This window comes from Pavona decussata, unplaced genomic scaffold (assembly GCF_977016875.1).
Source record: "Pavona decussata unplaced genomic scaffold, jaPavDecu1.1 SCAFFOLD_38, whole genome shotgun sequence".
Lineage (NCBI taxonomy): Eukaryota > Metazoa > Cnidaria > Anthozoa > Scleractinia > Agariciidae > Pavona > Pavona decussata.
In genome coordinates, this window is record NW_028145460.1 from 804,316 (window position 1) to 822,305 (window position 17,990).

Sequence of the window (17,990 nt, forward strand, 5' to 3'; positions counted from 1 at the left end):
TTGGTGAACTTTGGCTTTGGATTTCTCAAAAAAAAAGTGAATGCCGGTTTGAGAAGCTACTATATCAAACACTCGAAACAATGTTTCATCCGATTTCCAAACACTCTTCCTCGTTTTTGACATATTACTTAAGGTTACCCTATACCTTCAGAGGTGTCTTGCGCCCAAGCGACGTAGCGCGTCCGGTTTAAACTGTAGATACCTGAACCCTTATATCAAATTAAAGCTTATAGAGCTGGCTATCAAGCTAAAGCCGAATTTTTAGCGCTGTTTTCTCGAATCGATTTTTTTCACTTGGAGGAGCCACTTCAAAGAGCTAAAACTGAAAAGGAATTTGTTCGTTTGCCTTCAAATTTGGACGGTACCTACTTTAACATATAAACAACAAAAACGTGTCTGCGAATTTTTTCTTTCGAAGTATTTTTTCTCCGAGAGCGATTTTTGTACGATCACTCCACATTTTTTTCATCCTATTTCGAAAATGCTCCATAACTTTTCATTGCGATTTAATATGGCAAAACGCAGACACCTTTTTTTAGCGCTTTGGGTCCGGAAACTGAGGAGTAAATTAAATTAGCGAAAAACAAAATTCGCTTTGACTTGTAGCTTCAAAAAACAATTCAGACACTCGCATTTAGAGGTCGTGAAAAATTCGACAATTCATTTTATTTCAAAATTCTTGGTTTAGTTTGATAGCCAGCTCTATAAGCTTTAATTTGATATACGGGTTTAGGTATCTACAGTTTAAGCTGGACGCAGTACATCGCTTAAACGCGAGACACCTCTGAAGGTATACGGTAACCTTAACCTTATATACTTATGTCCGGGTTTGATAACCATTGAGTAACCCAAAGTATTTCTAGGATTCTTAACCCCGAGGTTCCTGTTAATTACTGTTTCCCGCTTTTTCTTCTTTTTGCCTAGCACACATTTTTAAAAGGATCTCGGTTTTGTTTCCATAGGCTTGCGAAGATGGTTTTTATGGGCAGGGCTGCGAGAAACAATGTCCCGTATGTTCCAACATGATCGGTCCGTGCGACAAGTCCCATGGCAACTGCTCGTGCTCTCCTGGTTACCAAGGTTACCGGTGTCTGGATGACTGTGCGCTGGATCGTTATGGGCCGCAGTGCAAGATGGTGTGCGAATGCCCAGTAGACGAGCTGTGTCACCAAGTAAACGGCTTGTGTTTGGACATTTCGAGGGGGAAGTTCTCTCTGATTGTGATTGACAGTATTGAGGAGCTCAGCGACCCTGTGAGGAAAAGAGACATCGCACGAGGACTTGAACGATTGATGGAGCTTTACTATGACGAGGATTCTTCATCCGATGATCAGGTAAGAAAGAAAGTAATCAAGGTACTCTTTAACCTGTAATATCAAAGAACGAATTCTCTTACCTTGTCCCCATACTTTTCTTATAAAAGCACTGGGGAGAAGTTATTAAAATATCAAGAAAATTCACCATGGGTGATCATGTCCTTAATTCTCATGTTCTCAGGGGTTGAATAAGTATTGAAAAAGTGGATCATTGTATAATGCAATTCCAGGGTTTTGATTGGCTTAGCGGCCATGGTATATCAGCCATTATACCATGCCCGAGAAATAGCGACTATAAATTGTTTTCTGGTTGCTCTTGAAAAGGAAATCAGCAAGGCCTACCAATATTACTTGATTGTTTTTAATAAAACAATTATTCCACTCGCGCTTGTTGGATATGAGATGATTTTAGCCAACTCGGCGCTACGCGCATCGTTGGCTATCTATCATCTCATATCCAACAAGCGCGAGTGGAATAATTGTTAAATATTACAGGGAGAAATTTGATGCTGATCACTGTTAGGGCTTAAAGGGTTAACTACCAACTACTGGCCTAAAGATGACAGTGTCTTTCCAAATCTCCTAGGTGACGGCGACTTCCTCTTCTGACGGCACTACTCTAACTCAAGCGCGACTGGACGTGTTAGACGGGTATAACGGGTCTTCTGACAAAACCGACAATCCCACGGGTAACTCAACCTCCCCCTCAAGCGTGGATAATCGTGATGAGGAGAAACCTCCTTCGAAAATCAAACACGTGTTCATGGTGCGCTTGCTCGAAATGCACGCGGTGCTCACAGAGGACGAAGAAAAGGCCACTCGAGTCGTGTGCGTGCTGATCGATAACTTTACGGTAGTAGACGGTCATTACGTGGACGAGGTTCTTTCCAGGGTGTCGGTTTGGAATATTTCCTCTGAACTAAAGGTTGAATATTACCCTGGAAAGCTGTACAAGAAAGTCTCTACCATGAAGATGCACTTACCTCTTATTATTGGCGCCTCTGTCGGTGAGTGGTAATAAGTTTTAGCATATGACATAGCGTACTACCTACCATTTCTTTCTTACTGAATCTTCAGCTGGTCATTGTTTACTGACTGACTGAATTACTGACTCAATGACTGACTAACCGACAGGCCCCAGTTGTTCAAAGAGCGGATAACTTTATCCACTGGATAGGTCGCTATCCGGCAGATAAAATGTGTGCAAGATTTCCCTAATAGCCCTATAATTTGTGGACAGGGTTAAAGCATGTATCAAATTTAAGTATGGGATTGTGTGGAAAACTTGCCTAAAGCGCTAGGTGGAGTATATTTCTCCACTGGATTGTGACTTATCCAGTGGATAAAGTTATCCACTTTTTGAACAACTGGGTCCAGACCGACAAACTGACTGGCAGGCGAACCAACTAACTCCCCGATGGGCTCAGTGACTACGAAAAGAAAAATGGAAGGACAGACGAGCTGTCTGAATAACATTAGGATTAGGTTTGAATACGGATCTAGGACTTTACATACATACTTTTAATGTCGGTTACTGATGGATACATACACCATTCTATGCCGTAATTTATTTCCACATTTTATTGCACATACGTACTTTCTTTAATTACTTCTAAAGTACTTTTTGTCATTGAAGGGGAAGTATCACACGAATTTGATGTCATTTCAAAACCCAAAAATGTTTGTCTGTTAAACTTAAAATAATTGTCTAACCGTCGATTAGTGCCTCTGGTTAGAGACAGAGTAGGTCGGAATGGGTCGAAACTTGAAAATTTTAGGCTAACGTTTTTCAAGTTCTCGCATTTTTGTTTTCAAAATGCGCAAGAACAGATCATGAGTTGTTCTTTGCAAGAATTGAGTTGATCTCTTTCCTCTCGTTGTTCTGAAATTGTCTCTAGCTATGTGAAGGTCTTATTTTACCATTTTTAACCAAACAGGTCAAACTTCCCCTTTAAGGTATACTTTATTTACACTACTCTATAAGTTGTTTATTTATTTTATCGCGCATTTGATTATATCTGTATTGATACTTGCGCGTTATAAATTTTTAAATTATTAAATTATTATATTCATAGTCTCACTGACTGCTTGACTGGCTGACTGACTGACTGACTGACTGCATATGTTTATCTTTCTTCAGGATTTTTTCTCATAGTGGTCATACTGGCCTTGTTCGCGCTCATGCGCCGTAGATACAAGCAAAAGTGTGGTTTTGCATCATACAAAAAAGGCAGCACAAAGGATCAAGCAGAGTTTGAGCTTCAGCCGTGGATCAGCCGTAATACAGGCTATCGACTAGCGTTTGACAACCCTTACTATGATGTGCTGGCCGCCATGGGCCTGGATGATGACATCGAAGAGGACTATTACAATCCACTTTACGACGATGTGAGTATGTACAGTGATAGCGGAGAAAACACCAGCGAGGACAGCTGTCACAAGGATCTCAGTTCCATGGTAATACGATCGTAAATGCTTACAGCTCGCAGCAGCGCAGTTGCCATCGCAGGTGCACTCTCGGTTTGGTTACTCAACCACGCAAGACGCCAAAAATGATTTGAGTCAGTTAAACCGAGTTGAACCCGCTCCGTAAGTAAAGTTGACCATACAGATGCGTTTCCATTGTTTTCTTAAAGTAATGAGAGCGGATTCTGTCAGGGTATTTCCAGAGCTCTTTTCGGCGTCAGGCATACGCAGATCATGGATATGAATATTCACAGTTGTCAAACGTGCACGCGTGCGCAGTTCTCGCCGAAAATCTGGAAACCATTTGCAAACAAAAGTATTTTTAGAGTATGACCAGAGGCTTGCTTTGTTACCTTGAAATAGCAAGAAAAAAACTAGCTGAAAGGGATGAAAACAAAGAGATATGTATATAATTGTGGAGACAGAATAATGGCCCGAAGACTCCAAACTCCCTCGGAACGGTAATTTTGGTCTTTTCACCACAGTCCTTAAATCAAATTTGAGGAATTATAATTCACTTCCGTTTTTGTAATCCTGCAATTTATTCCCAATGTACTTGTTCTGTAGAATCTTTTTATCCACTTTAGTTGTATATTCGGTAGCATTTGGCAATAATTGAACATGAAAATTTAGCGAAATTTATATTTTTGTGAGGAATTTTCGTGTTTAGGCCTTTTTTTGAGTTCCCGTACAAAAGTAGCTGTCATCCACCAGTTTGTTGGCTTAAAGTTTAATCTGCCACCGTATTTCATGCAATGTTTTCTTACGAACTTCCAACTCACTTGAGGCCTGCGAACACTTTGTACGGATACAAGCTACAAGACATAGAGCGGTTTTTAATCGAGTGTTGGAAATTAAAGTAAAACCGAAGTAATAATAACTCTGGCCAATCTCGCAGGCGCTTACACTGATGATCCAATCAGGACATGACACAAGTACATCAGTCATTGAAGCGCGGGAAAACGCGATTGGTTTTGGTTTGAATTCCTATTGGTTGAAAAACTTTGCGAAGTGAGTGTAGCAAAACTAGGGGAGACGCGAAAGTATTTTTGACACGATTAAAAACCGCTTTTGGGAAACCGGGGGTGTTGTTTAGGGTTTCGTTTGACTGACTGCTGTTCTTGCGTGCTTGAATGTGTACACAGTTGCGAGCTCCCCAAGATGCCCTGTTGACAAAAAAATAATAATAACAATAAAAATAAGGGTTATTTTTATAAAGACTTAGATTTGCAGCCTATTTTTTTGTAATTTTTATATAATTTTAATTACATTTGTAGCCATTTTTGCATTGCAAAGTTTGTGACTGATTCTACGACTTTGGCTTGTGATGTGTTTATACATTTTTCAAGTCAAGAAACTACAAGGTGATGTTTAGTTCTCCGCCTTATACGGAAAGCTGAAACAAAGCAACAGTCTAGGTAATATAGAGAAGTCATCCAGGTCTTGTTATGTTCGGTTACCATTTATAGATGTTAGGCTTGCTCCAGTCGCTCAGATTGTGCGGAGCGTGACAAAGCAGCGGACGTACAAAAAGTATTACAAACACCGATTTCTTCCCCCCCCTCCCCCCAATCCCAACCCCCCTGCTCCTCCCCACTTAGTCCTCTCTTCTTGTCCTTCTTAAGTACGCTGGGATGTTTCGAGAAGCTCAGACTTCTTAAGGACGGTACCTACTATATCAAAAGTTTTTTCGCGCGATTTATGAATATGCGGGACAAGAAGATCTTAGCAAGGGCTATGGAAATTCAAAAAGAAAATTGAGGGTAACCACGCATTTTTTAGAGATAATTGAGCTTTAATTTAGAGGAAAATGCCATACCCTGTTATGCCTTTTAAAGCTTTTTAGATTTGTTGCTAAATTATCTCCGAAAGTGGGTTGTTACCCCCCCCCCCCCCCCCGTCCCAATTTTCTTTTCAGATTTCAATAGCGCTTTCTAAGATCTGCTTTTTCCTCATAGTCATAAACTGCGCAAAAATTCTTCTATAATAGTAGGCACCGTCCTTAACTGGCCTTAGTTAACTTAAGAGACGCTACTAGAAGTCTTGCACCTTCTCTCCTTTCCTCTTCACAATCTCAAGCCACTGGAACATGCTTTATTTAAAGTTAGTCCATATACTACTATTGTTTCTTAAGGTTTATGTCGTTTTCTTGTTAGTAGCTTTATTAGTTAGAATTATAAAAGTTTTTGCACATTCTTAAGCCGTAAAAGGCAGTCTAATTAGTTGATATACTTCTTCATCAATTATCGAAACAGTGAAACAAGATTAAACATGAAGAGTTCATTCATGTGAGGGCGCATATTCTTTTCTTGTTTCGATGTTTTGACATTGGTGAAAGCAATTCATAAATTTAGCTCATTTTTTTTAGAATGCACATTGGAAATGTACATAGTAATATTGTAACAGAAACCCCAAAAGGGGTTGAAAATCTTCTCACCAGTTACAAATTTAGCTTATGAGAACGCAACGCTATACGCTTACTGTTCATATACAATAACATAACGCCGTTGTCTGTTACCAAGAAAGCCCAAGGTTTAGTAAGAAAAGAGGGATAGGTTGAAAATGTTAAAAATGTTTACCTATTTATATTAAATTGACACTGTATTTAAATGGTTCAAAACTTCTTCCAGCCAATAAAGGTAAATTTCATTCAATCACCTGTCGTTGGTCTTTACTTGCAGGGGGGTGTTAAAACCATTCGGTTAACTATCCTTTTTATCCAAGGTACCATGCACCTGCATTTAAAATAGAATATGATATTCACTTTTAATTTTTCACTCCTCATAGTATACAATGTGCGAAGTTACAGTTGGAGTTTCCAGTTGTTTGGTTTAAATTTCAGTTTTCGAGAGTGTAGCATATCTTGGTCAAACTGCAAGTTTTTCCATTTTCTCTTTGTTATACTGCTGAGGTTGATGACATTCTACTAATGTGTTTCGCTCGCACGTTTTATCCACAGTTCATTTCACATTTTCACTTCCCAACATACACGGATCATGGGCTCCCTTTTCTCAGAGCTCCCGCGGAATATTCGGGCCTGAAAAATGTCTTTCAATCTATCAATAGGTGTAGTCCATGAGCCAAGAGTCCCAAAAATGCAATTTCATAGCACTCCTCCATGGGACATAGTTTCCCTGGTATCAAAGTAAAGCTTAGGGTGTGCTGGATTGTAATCAGTTTGTTTCCAGATCTGAAACGTATGCGTTACAAAAAAAATTGGGAGTTTTGCTGGGGGTGGGGGGGGGGGGGGGTGGGTGAGGAGAACTTTTATCCCTTAAATTATCAAACATACAAAATGAAGCCTATCTCAATTTATTTATCAATTTAAATTCAAATTTTTAGAAGATATATTTTTTTACCGTCACGGGTGAGAATTGAAATTTATTTTAACAATAACTGTCCAAATTCCCGCACGCTGATTGGTTCGTAGCTATTATCTATAAGAGTACAGACAATAAAAATGACGTCAGATGTAACGCACGCGCTTTCTCACCAAAAAAAATAGCCAATTCCGCTCGTACTTTTTCCATGCTATTGTAAAAAACAAATCTACGGCAGTTTTCTATGGTCTATACTCTTACAGCCCATAAAATGTCCAAAACTTGGCAGTGAAACCACTCGCCTGCGGCTCGTGGTTCCACTTGAGTTTTGAACATTTTTGACGTCATTTTATGGTCTATTTATTAAAAACTGAATCATTGTATAATGCAATTCGAGGGATTTGATTGGCTTAGCGGCCATGGTATATGAGCTATTATACCATGGCCGAGAAATGGCGACCATTAAATTTTCTGCTGGTTATTCCTGCACAGCGAAATCAGTAGGATCTAGCAATATTTTTTGGTTGTTTTTAATAAAAAAATTATTCCACTTGCGCTTGTTGGATATGAGATGATTATAGCCAACTCGGCGCTAAAATAAGGACACGGTATTTATCGTATCAGCGTCCGCACACAACACGAATTCACTTAACATCAACGGTGTCTATAAACAAATCAGTTATATCTAACGTAATATATATTTTGATAATATCAACAATTAAATAAAGTACTTTTTCAGTGCCACTGAGAACCAACTTTTTCAATCAGAGGATGTAACTCGAAAGATGAGCCCCCAAAAATTTAACATGCATAAAAACAACCTGAGTACACGAAACAACGCCTGTTTACTCAAGGTGACGTGAGGGTCTGCACGGGACTTACTGATACTTGGAAATTGGCCAAAAGTTAAGAGTAAAAATTTAAGGTAGCTCTGAACCTCTTCCTGCAATTAATCTAAACTCTGCAAAAAATTGTATCTGAACAAGCTGATCACAAGTTCATAATAATAAACTGATGGGGGTTACCAAATTCGTTTTTGAGGTTTTATAAAACCACTTAAGGCTGGAATTTGGGGTGTTTTAACAGGTGATACTGTTGCTATGGTACCATTTATACCATTATTGAAGTATCAACTGATTAAGAGTGGTAGTAATGATAAATCAAATTATAATTGCTGGGAAGTGTCTTGTTTAGCATCGAGTCCGGTCTGCCTATGCATACTAAGTTTGCATTTTTAGAATCGCACCGCTCAAAAAAGATCAAAAAGAATAAAATGTAATCTTCTAGTTTTTCCTCTTTATTTCATTTTAACAAATGTAATACATCTCACGACAGCAGTACAGCAACATATACAGTCATACTCGTACATGTAGAAAAATTGAACTGTTGAAAGGGAAAGCGGTTTGTTGAAAATAGCTTATCTTTTCTTTCCTCAATGTTTCCTCTTGTGAAACTTTTGAAATCGCTGACTGACTGCAAGGCAATTACATGGTGTTGGCGGAGTTAGGACGGCCTGAAAAAGACAAAACAAGAACTGGACTACCTGACCTACTTACTCCATTGATAAACAGGTTCCTGTTACGCTAATGAAGTGGTTTTCAGTTGAGTGCCGAATGTGACTCCGCGTTGGCTTTGTTTTCCTAGCATGCATGACTGGTTAGAAACGTCTTATCTTTCTCAGCCAAAAGTGGCACGTTTACAGCTATAGATTATAAAAGTAGCGTTTCTGTCCTCATGGCAAACGAGTTACCAAATGCGTATTACTTCCGTCAGCTTTTCAACACTTTCTAGACTATTCTTGTTTGTATTGTATCATTATCATCATCATTATTATTCGTGTTTAATTCCTTTGAATAAATTGCAGAGTTTATATTTTTAACACTTATTTATAAGGAGGGATAACCTCTGACATCTTCTTATCATGATAAGGTTGTCCTACGATAAAAGTTATTGAAATGCTAATGTTATGTTTACGACTTCGGCTTTCGAATTTCGATTGCAACATACGATAATGACGCTTCCCAAAGTATAAACTTTCCTTTTGCTGGATTTGTGCCTTTAGTGCCCAGTTTTGTTTCCAAGCGATCTGAAAAGCAAGCGGTAAGTGATATTTAGACAGTTAACGTTCGTTTTGTGACTTTTAAATGACTTAGAAGTCGTTCCCTCAGTTTTCTAATGGTCGTCAAATGCAAATTTTCTGACACGATCACAATTGTGCATTAACTGTTTCCAACTTCGAAGTCTCTGCATCATATCAGTTGATCAATCCGACTGTGTAGATGATGTGTCTCTGGAAAGCACATTATAAGAGAAACAATTTTTTTATCAGGTTTATATAAGTGACTGGATAAATGCGTGCAGGGTACGTGTTTCTAGTACGCTTGACTGACCTACCTTCAAGAAGTATTTGGTAAGTTTTTATTGTGCAGATTTTAACAAAAAAAATTGCCTTATATTCGCTGGCGATGCGAGCATCGTGAACACGAGTACAAGCACAAGCACAAGCACAAAGAGTGCGTTATTAGCAAGTAGAAAGGGACGAAGACGTAAGAATGAACACGCATATGCAGGAAATATTCACGAGCATCAGATCAGTTTCATTTCGACGATCAAAGAAAAGGTTTTTGCGCATTTCTGACCAAACGCAGCTCTGACAATGGAAAACCGTAATCTATTTCATGTACTCATTGACTGGAGGTGTTTTAAAACTGACTGGAGACTGTTAAAACAGTTTAACTATTGCTTGAACCAAACAACTTTCGCGATAGTGACGTTTGTAACCAGCAAAATTAGGCGTTTGCGAGTTTTCAGATGAAAATACGAGCTCTTGTGCTAGTCAGTGCCTGTGCTTGATCCTGTGCTTGCTTCGCTAATAAAAATCTTGAGTAACAGAGGTTCCATAAACTGGCATTAATTTGCGGGGTATTTACTTAATAAATATAAAATTCACGTTGCGTCATATTTGTCTCTAGTAAATGTATTCAAGGTCAGTGCATTTTGATTTTAAGGCTCATTTTCCACTCAATTTACCCGGAGCACAACTTTCGAAACATTAAATCATTATTCATTGTTAATACCGTAAGTGACTGCAATTGTAATGGAATTTTCATTTCGAATAATTCGGTGCCATACTTTGTGAGCAAGGAGATGTAACAAGTACCCAATGATTATCAACTGTTTGTATGACCACCAAAATGTTAATAAGATCGTAAGACTGTGTTTTGCCGGAGTGTGTTAATTTATAGAAGAACAACACTTCCCCGCTATCAGGTGCATGTAGATATCTTCTATGCGAAGTATTTGTAAAATGTTTTTTTCTGGGGTAATTATGTTTGCAAATATGGTTAACATGTCACCATTCTCTGGTTTTTACATGAGGTCGTACAGAAGAAATTAAGAATAGCATTCTTAAGTTCTGAAGTCTAAATTTCATTTTGCATTCTTTAGTCATGGAAGTGTAAATCTTAAAGCTCTAAAGCTTAGCAAAACCTTTAACACTTCCACACTACTGACAGATGAGGCAACTGTTGTTTTTCTTATATGCTTAGCGAAGCATCCATGCACTAGTAAGTTTATGCATGTACTCGCTCGTCTGGAACGCGAACGTGATGAATTATTATTTGCAAGATAATCGTTCAATTGAGCTTTCCTGGGAATTCGAAGAAGAAGTAACAATTGGGGACGTAGACAGCAAGGGTAAGTGATTGTCTTCATCATAGCAAATACTCCAGTTGGCTGCGCGTCTTCAGTTGGCCTAGACGGGGACGTGACGCTACACATGGAATAGGTTTTGGCCCCTCTGTCCTAAGCAGGTCTAATCCTGTCCTAAATAGGGTTTGGTTGAAAGATTGTCGTCACAAAATCAAAGGTGTGCCCTTCACAGGGCAGCTATTTTGGTTTTTTTTGTCCTAAGCAGGGCCTCCAGCGGCACTCCAATACCCCCCCCCCCCCCCCTATTTGTTTCATTGACTGAATAACGCATCATTCCCACTTGTGTTATTGTCTTTCAATCAGTCAGTGTGCTTTGCATCTTGTCATTTATCTTTATCCGGAGTCAAGGATTGATCAAAAACTGTTATTAATTTCCTTGCTCGACGTTCACTTTTGCAGTCACCCATGTCCTTGCTAAATTGCATGTGATACTCATACATGCGGCTATATAAAGCATACTAATGAATAACATGACCTTATGGTCACTGTGAACAACAATCTACCATGCACATTTCCCTGTCCTTCAAAAGCCCACGGCGTTCAGAATATATTAGAATACCTGGTGCTCAGTTGATCGGCTAAGAGGGTGCAACCATATTCCAAAAATGTTAAACAATACAACTCCGAGTACTGTCCAACAAATGTTTTTGCAGCAATTTACGATCTGTTCCGGACAACGGTGGACATCAATTTTCTGCCCAAACAGACGCTCTAAAATTTACTCAAGTGTGATTCGCGCCCATCAACGTAATACAGTCAGAGAAAACCACCATCGAACAGAATATGCCAGCCCCAAGTTACCAAGCTTTCTTTTTTTTCTAGGTACGTCCTTGGAGTAACAGAAAAAAGTACCAAGATACTGCCTCTAAAATGGTGGATTTAACGTCAGTAGACGTGGAGTACCACATGAAAATGCTTAGAGTTACCAAAGAACTGGGTGATAAAGTTGGGGAGGGAGACGCCTATTGTTACCTGAGCGAAGATTATTTCAAGCTGGGCAACTTCGAAAAATCCATAGAATACTCGTTCAAAGGTCTGAGTATTGCCAAACAACTGGAAGACAGGTCTAGGGAAGGTAAATTATATGGAGCTCTAGGCCACGCTTTTTACAAAATGGGTAACTTTAAACAGGCCATAGCAAACCACAAGAAAGATCTTAGCATTGCCAGAGAGGTGGGGGACAGGGCACAAGAGGGAACAGCCTATGGAAATATGGGTAACGCTTATCATAGGCTGCCTGATCCTAAAGAGGCCACGGAGTGCCACAAACAAGCTCTTAGTATTGCCAAAGAAGTAGGGGACAAGGCGCAAGAGGGAAATGCCTATGGAGATCTGGGCGCCGTTCATGACAGCCTGGGTAATTTTAAACAAGGCATAGAGTACCACACCAAGCACCTTAGTATTGCCAAGGAACTGGGGGACAGGGTTGGACAGAGGAGAGCACATGGAAATCTGGGAATTTGCTATGAAAGAGTGAGTAATTTTAAACTAGCGATAGAGCATTATATCAGACATCTTAGTTTTGCCAAAGATCTGGGGGAAAAGACCAACGAAGGAAGAGCCTATGTAAGTCTCGCCAATGCTCATCACAGTCTGGGTAATTTTAAACAAGCCATAGAGTTCCACATCAAAGCTCTCAGTATTGCCAAACAGGAGGGAGACAGGTGTTGGGAGGGGCGTACCTATGAAAATCTGAGCAATGCTTACCACAGCCAGGGTAATCTCAAACAAGCCATAGAGTACCACAACAGAAGTCTCTGTATTGCCAAGGAAGTGGGAGACAGGTCCTGGGAAGGACGTGCCTATGGATCCCTGGGTAATGCTTATCACAACCTGGGTAAATTTAAGCAAGCAGTTGGGTACCACACCAAATGTCTGAGTATTGCCAAAGAAGTGGGAAATAGGGATTTGGAAGGAGAAGCGAATGGAAGTTTAGGCTTTGCTTATTACACACTAGGAATTTTTGAGAAAGCCACAGAGCACCTCACCAAACACCTTAACATTGCCAAAGAAGTAGGAGATAAGGCTGAAGAGGGAAGAGCCTATGGAAATCTGGGAAATGCTTATCACAAACAGCATAACTTTAAACAAGCCATAGAGTGTCACAAACAAAGTCTTAGTATCGCCAAAGAAATGGGAGACAAGAATGCAGAGGGGGCCGCCCATGGAAATCTGGGTATTGTTTACCATAGTCTGGGTAATTTTACTCAAGCCGTAGATTGCCAAAAACATGCTCTGCGAATTGCCAAGGATATGGGAGCTGAAGCTGAAGAGGGGAGAGTTTATTGTAATTTGGGCAATGCCTATCAACGTCTAGGTAATTTTCATCTAGCCCTAAAGTACCACTCCAACAGTCTCACTATTGCCAAAAACGTAGGGGACAGGACAGGAGAGGAACGTGCCTATGGAAATCTGGGCAATGCTTATTACAATGTGGGGGATTTTAAACAAGCAGTAGAGTACCACAAACAACGTCTTAGAATTGCCAGAGAAGTCGAGAACAGGACTGGGGAAGGAAGCGCTTTTGGAGGTCTGGGCAATGCTTACGAGAGACTGTGTTGTTATAAACAAGCCATAGAGTGCCACGAACAATGTCTTAGTATTGCCAAAGAGACGGGGGACAGGGCTTGGGAGGGAGGTGTCTATGGAAATATGGGCAATGTTTATAATAGTGTGGGTGAGTTTAAAAAATCTATAGAGTATCACACAAAACATCTTCGTATTTCAGAGGAATTGGAGTGCAAGGATGGGGAGAAAAGTGCCCTTCGAGGGCTGGGTAATGCTTATTACAAACTGAGAGATTTTGAACAAGCCATAAAGTACCACGAGCAAGCTTTAATAATTTCCATTGAACTGGGTGACAGGGCTATGGAGGCAACCGCATATGGAAGTCTGGGCAATGCTTATGAGGGTTTGGGTAATCTCGAACTGGCAATAGAATATCATATGAAAAATCTAAGTATTTCTAAAGAGGTGGGAGATAAAGCCGCGGAAGGACGCACCTGTTGCAACCTCGGCAATGCTTATCATAACCTGGGTAAGTTTGAAAAAGCCATCGAGTACCATAACCACGATCTTAAAATTGCCAAAGAAGCAGGGGTAATTGCTCAAGAGGGAATTGCTTGCTATTCCCTAGGTTTGGATTACGAATCGTTAGGTTGTTTTTCTGAAGCTGAGGATTATTATCGATCAAGTGTAAAACTCTTTGATGACACAAGAGCTCAACTTCAGTTTGAAGACACGTGGAAAATAAGCTTTCGCGATCACTATCGGGATGCATACACTGCTCTGTGGAGAACTCTTTTGATGAATGGAGAAATTAATGAGGCCTTGAGTGCTGCTGAGCAAGGACGAGCACAGGCTTTGATGGATATTCTGAAGGAACAATATGGCGTTGGTGAACTACCATCAATGTCACTTGAACCCAAAGAAGTCATCAGCTATGTACTACACAAGTTGTCACCACAAACAGTCTTTGTGGCACTTAATAAACACATAATCAACTTTTGGTTATTGAGAAAAGGCAAGGAGATTCACTTTAAACAAGCGATTATCAAAGGTGGAAGTGCCACCTTGTTAATGGAAGCTACTTTGAAAGGGATTGGTGCGGGAGTTGGCGTCAGATGCGAGAATCGTTCACTGGATGGCATAACTGATGATCCACAAACTAATAGAAAAGCCAGTGACGAGGAAACACCGTCATCCACCTCCTCGGTCAATTCTTTGCGTCCTTTGTTTGATGCAATAATTGGACCCATTGCAGACTTACTCCAAGGTGATCAGTTAATCGTTATCCCGGACGGTCTGTTTTGTCTCGCTCCTTACGCTGCATTGAGTGACTCTATCAAGATCCGCACCGTTCCCTCTCTGACAGCTTTAAAACTGATCACAAGTTCACCTGAGGACCTGCACTCTAAGACTGGGGCGCTGCTCGTGGGAGACCCTAGTGTAGAAGAACTCCCCTTGACTCTATCACAGTTGCCTTACGCAAGAAAGGAGGTCGAGATGATTGGAAAACTACTGAAGACCACTCCTCTGACTGGAAGCAGTGCAACTAAAGGTGAAGTCCTGAAAAGAATTGCCTCGGTCGCTTTGGTGCACATTGCAGCACACGGACGTCAGGAAACGGGAGAAATTGCTCTAGCTCCAAATCGCAAACGGTCATCTCAGGTCCCTCAAGAAGAAGACTATATTCTAACAATGGCAGACGTGCAAGCCGTTCGCCTTAAAGCAAGGCTGGTTGTACTCAGTTGCTGCCACAGTGGCCGAGGGGAGGTAAAGTCTGAGGGAGTGGTGGGTATCGCACGGGCTTTCTTGTGTGCTGGTGTTCGGTCTGTTCTGGTGTCACTCTGGGCGATTGATGACGAAGCGACGTTGCAGTTCATGCAATGTTTCTACCAACAGTTGGCAGATGGTAAAAGGACCAGTGTGGCTCTTCAACGAGCAATGAAATGTCTTCGAGAGTCACAGCAGTTCGCTGCCTTGAAGTACTGGGCTCCATTTGTGCTGATTGGTGATGACGTCACGATTCAATTTGAAGAACAGGAATAAGAGGTTGGAGGTGAGGTTTGAACTTAACTTTGAACAAAACAGTTTTTTTTTTCAACTGGTGGAAAAATTAGCTTTGCATATCGCTCAACAATTGCCAATAAAATAGTTTCAAAATATTTTGTAAAATTAGTAGTTTGGTAGACTTTTTATTGTTCATAAAACCAATAGTATAATTTCAAAGCAGGATTGAAAGGAGATGGACTATAAAAGCAGCTGTACATTTTATGTTCTACTCGGTTCAAAGGTTTCATTTCAACTATTGTTTATTTGATGGCTGATTCGGAAAAACGTGTTGTATTTTTTCTATGGATGTTCTTTATTTCCTGAATACCACTGAATTGAGCTCGGATTTTTTAAAAAAGAGTTAAAAGCTCCAGATTGTAATTACGTAGTCATTTCTTCTCCCAATTTGGCGTAAAACTGTGGAATGAGAATTGAGATACGATCTATTGTTAGAGATTTTCCAAAGAGGACATCCTAAAGAGTTTTCCACGGACTTCTGAGTTTTGCGAAAACTAAAAAACGACGAAATTGATACGCTAATGATAATTTAAGACGTTAGGGTGCCTAAATAACTGCAAAGCGGTCAAAATTGTTTCTTCCTTCTTTTTCTTCCTTTCTTTGCTTGTTAAACTTGTCACATCCACTTGTTACTCTAAGGTTTTCTTAAGTTCAGTTTTATTTGTTTGTTCCAAGTTCCGCTTGAAGTTCTTCTTTAAGTAATGTATAATGTAAATGCAGGACTCCATTTAAACCAGCGTAGTCCAGATGCATTAAGCCTACTTGTGCCCGTGTTTATACAAAAGATGCATCACCAGACGAACACATACACCAAAAGTTTATCCAAGTTCGTCCAGACGGATAATGCGTCCTCTTCTATAAAACGGTCAATGATAGTAAACACTGTTACCACTATTATTATTTTCTATTATTTTGTAGGAGCTGCGTAGTCAAGACAACAACCCACCAGGAGTTGAAAGCATCGATAATGTCCATTTGGTTTGCTCTAATTATCCGACTTATAATGTAGAACCTTTGTAACCATCCTACTTGTAGGTCCAATAGACTTAAAAACCACAAGGTTCGTGTTTAGTTTAATCAAGACAAATGGAAGAGAGAACAATTTATCTTAAGTTAGCTATATTTCCCTTTCGATCAGTGTATTTAAGGTAAATTAATTTAAAACAAATATGATAAGGATAGAATTCAAGGCAGGCGCACAGGCTTTTACAAGGAGGTGATGTTAAATATTGTATTACGCCGGTTATTTCAGACCACGAAGCGCGATTTTTGCCTAGGTTTTCATCTCGCTCGTTGAAAATATTCTATTTTTAAAAACCAAACCTGAAGTGTAAACTGGTCTTTTGGAAAAATTGTTGTCGATTAGTTAATTTTAACTGGCTGTTCAAGTTGAAGAGCGTGGCCCTTGACTAAACTCTAGTCCCGTGGAAGTTACTTGAAGCTCCTGCCTTGTTATTAGAAAGAACAGTGATGAAAAACTCTCAAGGCACAACTTCAATCAGGTAATGTACAGCTGAACAACCCAAGCATGAGGATAGCGCAGAGACAAACTGACAAACGAATAAGGAACTGATTGATTGAAAGTCGATTGCGTCAGTTGTGTGGGCTTTTGTGCGTTAATTTTTCATTCTCAGCCCAATATCCTCTTGGTCAAAAGGCGAAAAACGGAAAACACCCAAACGGAAACGCTTCCTATGCAGGTTACGTTATTTGTAAGTTACTTAGTAACTGAAGATGGTGTTTACATAATGCTGGTACGACCTGACTTTGCAAACCGCTATGAGTCCCTCCAGGTTCTTCCTTGTACATCTGTATTGGTTTGAATGTTACTACGTAATCCAACTGAATCTTGAGTTCGATATACCTGATCGGGATTCTCACTCCGCAACAAAAGGGATACTGTTGTCGTGCTAACGCAGTTTGCGTGCTTATTTCCAATTTGATGCGGTTCGTATGAATCCATTTCCGCATTTTATAATTTGACAACAGGGTAACACCGGTTTTGCAAAGGCAGTTAAAGGTTTTTATCCCTTATCGCAATGAGAGTAGTAGCAGCATCATGTGAACACCCCCAATGGTGTATATAGTAAGTGTAATATAGTTTACCATTTACAATAAAATAATGAAATCTATTCGACAGCATTGGCTTTATAACAATTACTGAAACTGCGATCTTGGTTTTTCCCAGAAGAGGTGCATCATGAGATTCGTACTCCTTAGAATATAAAAAAAAAAAAAAAATACCGAGAAAGCAACATAATTATTTTGGAGTCGTGAAACATTAAGCAGCCTATACAAAATTAGAACGCACTCGGTTGTACTGAGTGTATTGAGCTACTCTTTCTGATGTCTCTACCCTTGACAGCTCACCTTGCTTCTGTATAATCCAGTGTCTTTCAGAGGAAAATTGGTCCGAGTCTAGTTAATAGCTCCATTAGCGTCCTGTTGATCTCTTGCAATGTGACGCTGAATGTTAGACACTTTCCCTCTCTTGGCTCAAAATTCTGGTCGTCAACTGAATGCCTTTCCCCTTACCCCGTTATCATGATCAGAGTCCATCATTTCTCGTTTACCATGCGCACCTCGTTCAGAATTTTACTGTTTT

General features: G+C 40.0%; 2 protein-coding genes across 4 annotated transcripts in view; both read left to right on the forward strand.

Annotated features, from left to right (window-relative positions):
- The window catches only part of LOC146483448 (uncharacterized), a 31,655-nt gene extending 25,216 nt beyond the window's left edge, over window positions 1-6,439 (forward strand). Inside the window, exons 17-19 of the mRNA XM_085105621.1 lie at window positions 963-1,334; window positions 1,903-2,323; window positions 3,457-6,439. Of these exons, the coding sequence (XP_084961747.1) occupies window positions 963-1,334; window positions 1,903-2,323; window positions 3,457-3,788 (1,125 nt within the window). The 3' untranslated portion in view covers window positions 3,789-6,439. The remainder of the gene's footprint in view (window positions 1-962; window positions 1,335-1,902; window positions 2,324-3,456) is intronic.
- Window positions 6,440-9,090: 2,651 nt separating this feature from the next.
- LOC146483449 (uncharacterized) lies at window positions 9,091-17,524 on the forward strand. Of its 3 annotated transcripts, none has more exons than XM_085105623.1 (4): window positions 9,091-9,202; window positions 9,464-9,512; window positions 11,636-15,374; window positions 16,304-17,524. In XM_085105623.1, the coding sequence occupies exon 3, from the start codon at window positions 11,684-11,686 to the stop codon at window positions 15,362-15,364; it is 3,681 nt and encodes a 1,226-aa protein (XP_084961749.1). In that variant the 5' UTR covers window positions 9,091-9,202; window positions 9,464-9,512; window positions 11,636-11,683; the 3' UTR covers window positions 15,365-15,374; window positions 16,304-17,524. The 3 variants fall into 3 exon arrangements, with proteins under 3 accessions (XP_084961749.1, XP_084961750.1, XP_084961748.1); XM_085105624.1 differs by having other exon boundaries at window positions 9,103-9,202; window positions 9,432-9,512; XM_085105622.1 differs by lacking the exons at window positions 9,091-9,202; window positions 9,464-9,512 and adding an exon at window positions 9,613-10,798.
- The last annotated feature ends 466 nt before the right edge of the window (window positions 17,525-17,990 follow it).